Below are 4,232 nucleotides of genomic sequence, written 5' to 3' on the forward strand. Positions count from 1 at the left end.
CCTCGAGACGCGAGTATTTGGGTAAACATTTGTTACGCGGCAAAAAACAGTGAAAGTTAATCGAAGTAAAGATAGTTTGGATGATATTGTTAGAGTCGTTAAAGAGTTATTATTTCAGTTACGATTGCGTTTCAAGTCGATAAACCGAATCGGCACAGTCTGTAGAATTAATAATTGTATTTATGTATTCACATATGAATATTACTGAGCACCGAGGCTCGCTTTGACCGAAAAATAGTATTCTTCTCTTTTATTTGTGTTTAAACATTTTTAGTTTATTACACTCAATATTATGTATAATTGTATATATCATCAAAACACAAAAAATTTCACATGCTTAAAAAAAGAACGTTTACGAAAAAATTTCTGAGGATCCTAAGAATAAAATAAAAATTTATAGAAAAGTTTAAAGTTTTATTGTTGTATACGTATACATATACATATATACATATATATATGATTTTTCTTAAATTTGATCTCTTTGTGTGTATGTGGGTGTGTGTATATGTGTACACAAAAAGGGACCAAGAGATTTGAGAAAAATCTTCGGTACTGTAATTTTATCAATATGAAAAAAATTAATAGTCCTTTAAGCTTGCATACGCAAAGCACCATCCAATCTAATTGTCTCCCCATTTAGTAATGGGTTTTCAACGATCTGCTGTACTAACATGGCATACTCATCAGGATTTCCCAATCTTTGAGGAAACGGTATACTTTTTGCCAAAAAGATTCGTACCTTTTCTGGCAGCGCTCTTAATAATGGAGTATCAAAAAGTCCTGGAGCAATTGTTACGATACGAATTCCATCCTTGGAAAGATCACGAGCGATAGGTAAAGTCATCCCTATATAATAATAAATTATAAAAAAGTATAAATTATGGAAAACACAAAATGAGGAAAAAAAGAATAAAGTTTATTATCAAAATAAAATAGAGGAAAGTAATAAGCATAAAGGGAATAAGATTATATACAAGGTGTTTCGGAATTATAAGTAAAAACTTAGTTGGTCAAAACTCAAAACCTAAAAAATCTTAGGGCTGTGTATTCATAGTCCGTTCTTACTTCAAGACTGTTTTAAGTAGTCTTAAAATGCTATTACGCAATCCTTTGATTGGCTTATGACATCTTAAGATTGTACTTACAACAGTCTCAAATATAAGAATCAACTATGAATTATACCGTACCTAGTTCGTTCATAGTCTGTTCTTATTTTAAGACCATCTTAAGTAATATCTTAAGATGCTAATATGGTTCTCTGATTGATTCATGACACTTTAAGATCGTACTTAAGACAATTTTAAATACAAGACTCAACTATGAATATTGCCCTTAATGAGGATCTGCAAGTTAATCATTTTTTAAATATTCAGCTTCTTATTTTGCAAGTTGTATTCATTGTACAATTATGTGTATTGTGGAATAACTGATGGCTAATTCTTAAACACTCTATAATATCTAAATAATAAATGTTAAAAGAATAAAATAAAAATACAATACCTACGACTGCTCCTTTTGAGGCAGAGTAAGCAGCCTGCCCTATTTGACCATCAAAAGCAGCGACACTTGCAGTATTAACAATTACACCTCTTTGACCATCTTGATTAGGAGAATTTTCAACCATTAAACCGACAGAGAGGCGAATAACGTTGAAAGTACCAATGGTATTGACTTGGATAATTCTAGCGAAGTCCTCCAGTTTGTGAGGAAGTTTTTTATTACTATTATATGTCTTAAAGGCTATGGCGATACCAGCGGCGTTGACGAGAACGTCAAGCTTACCAAATTTTTGTTTCGTAAGATCAAGAGCAGCTTGGACATCAGACTCCGAAGTTACCTTGAAGAAAGTTAATAAAATTAGGAGATACGATAGTGTATTTTAGTATTTAACAGAGAGATAATAAGAGATAAGAATATATGATATATAAAAAGAACAAGTAATTACAATTTTTTAATTTGGATAATTATAATTTGGATAACACATAATTTAACGTTTTAAATCAAGAGACATGGTAGTGTCTTGCGCCAATATATGCATCCATACTGGGCACAGGTATAACTTTACTTGAACTGTCAAGTTGACCGGAAACATTATGGTCATATCTAAAAAACAATTAGGCGGACGAAATTTTTAATAGGCTCAATCGATAGCTTGGGGTCCCATTATGTATAGGTATTATACTGCTAGAGATCAAAATTTCTTTCTGATAAATAATCTAATAAAGAACACATTTAAAGATCGTAAAATGTATTCTGTTCCATATATTAAGATTATATTTGACAAGAGATTGCACAACTATACATTAAAATAATTATATTTAAACATTATACATACATCCATAGGTGCAAACACTGCATTGTCTTCTCCTAATTCGTCGGCTACAGTTTTACCCTTTGAAGCAGGCAAATCACCAACAATTACCTTAGCACCTTGCTTGACAAACCTTTCCACAGTGCCACGTCCTAGCCCAGAAGCACCACCAGTCACCAAAGCTACAGTGCCCTGTAATAAATAAAAAGAAATATTTATCAATTTTTATTACAAATAAATCTCATCATCAGTTTTAACATACAATTGTCAACTTTTACAGCGATTATTTCCAAATCTGACATTTCAGATAAAAATATATCGGAGAAATTATTCTTTTTGAATATAAATGTCTCATAATTAACAACTTTATTCGAAATGTTTGCTAATTGTTTAACATAGCTTTTAAAGCTGTATTCCGATGTTCATTGCCAACAACGAAAATCTATAGTGTGTGTAACGTGTACTATGAAGCTTTAAAAGTGACAATAAATATTGAAATGTACCCTATATACATATAATACATAGGCTGTGAAAATTACATATATATAAACAGGGTGGTCCACTTAAATCGAACATTTTGAATATATATATATATATAATTCACTTATTTTTGATAATATAAAAAAATGTTTCAAATGTAAGTGATGGTTTCGAAAGGGACATATTTTAGTCACATTTTTTTGTTTAGGTGAAGGCTTCTTTCCACAAATCCAAAAAGATATGAAAGTCACCTCCACTTTTTAAAATACAATTATATAATTTTTTTACATAATATGATTCTTTTATTATTTTATCTATTAATTTTTTGGCAACTGTACCTAATACTTTTATGCACAGAATAATAAGATGAATCAATTGGTGTGGAGAAAACACTCAGTTGCTATTTAAAATAATATGTAGTTGCACAGTGTAAATTGCATAATTTTGATAACAACTGTGTGTTTTCTGTATACCAATTGATTCATCTTATTATTCTGGGCATAAAAGTATTAAGGCATAGTCACCAAAAAATTTATAATTTACGAGATATTTTATGTTCCATGTTAAATTGTGTCGGAATAAAGTGTAAAATGTCTTATAAACTATTGGTTTTTTAATATCTCTATCTTAATATTCTAATATGCAGAATAATTACAGGAATATAAAAAAAATTATCTAAAAAAATCTGCACATATTCCATTTAAGTAGACCACCCTGTCAGAACTTCAGAGGCAACTTTAAACCAATCACTTTGCCACAATGACAATAAAAAAGTAATTTTTTTATATTACTTATAAAAAAGAACGGAAATATAAAGAAAAAAACGAAAAAGGATACTTTAACAATGCATGGCATTTATACAAAAAATTTCACTTTTCATGTTGCCATTAGGAAAAAAGTTATATGATCGCTATCTAGGGTAACACAATAAAAATACTGCAGTCCATCAGAGATATAAAACCTTTTAAATTGCTATAATAAAAATAAAAGTACGAAAGAGTGTTTTTGAATGATAATCGTACCTTCAACATTTTTGAGCTTCAATTATTCTTCTAAAACAAATAAACGCCGATAATGATCCGCGGTAAATAGCTCTTATCATCTAATCACGAAGATCACACTGGCACGAACTCGTTTGAAACGACTTCCGAACACGTCCTATATTTTGTACTTTAGACTGGTGCGGATAAATTCCAACGATGATTCAGGAAAATTATTCTCTGCGGACTTTAGACTTCGGAACCTGAGATAATTTTTCACCGGTATTCATAAACTGTTATCATAGTATTCATATTCATGGTCTATTTTCTGTTCCTGCACTAGATGACTAGACTATTCTAGAACTCTCTTTCTCGCTTTAAACAAATATCAAACGTATATCTATCTCACTTTAATTTCCAAAAACGTATACTAATAAGTATTACTAGTTCAGTCACAGAAA

At 30.2% G+C, this 4,232-nt stretch overlaps 1 protein-coding gene across 1 annotated transcript; it reads right to left on the reverse strand.

Annotated features, from left to right (window-relative positions):
* Nucleotides 1-517: 517 nt before the first annotated feature.
* Nucleotides 518-4,016, reverse strand: scu (hydroxysteroid 17-beta dehydrogenase 10). The gene is made up of 5 exons (XM_018511207.1): nucleotides 3,894-4,016; nucleotides 3,814-3,844; nucleotides 2,336-2,503; nucleotides 1,501-1,837; nucleotides 518-846 (listed from the first exon to the last, which is right to left on the reverse strand). Exons 2-5 carry the CDS (start codon nucleotides 3,820-3,822, stop codon nucleotides 590-592), a joined length of 771 nt encoding a protein of 256 aa, XP_018366709.1. The 5' UTR covers nucleotides 3,823-3,844; nucleotides 3,894-4,016; the 3' UTR covers nucleotides 518-589.
* Between the last annotated feature and the right edge of the window lie 216 nt (nucleotides 4,017-4,232).

The sequence above is a fragment of the Trachymyrmex cornetzi genome, unplaced genomic scaffold (assembly GCF_001594075.2).
Source record: "Trachymyrmex cornetzi isolate Tcor2-1 unplaced genomic scaffold, Tcor1.1 scaffold363, whole genome shotgun sequence".
NCBI classification, from domain to species: domain Eukaryota; kingdom Metazoa; phylum Arthropoda; class Insecta; order Hymenoptera; family Formicidae; genus Trachymyrmex; species Trachymyrmex cornetzi.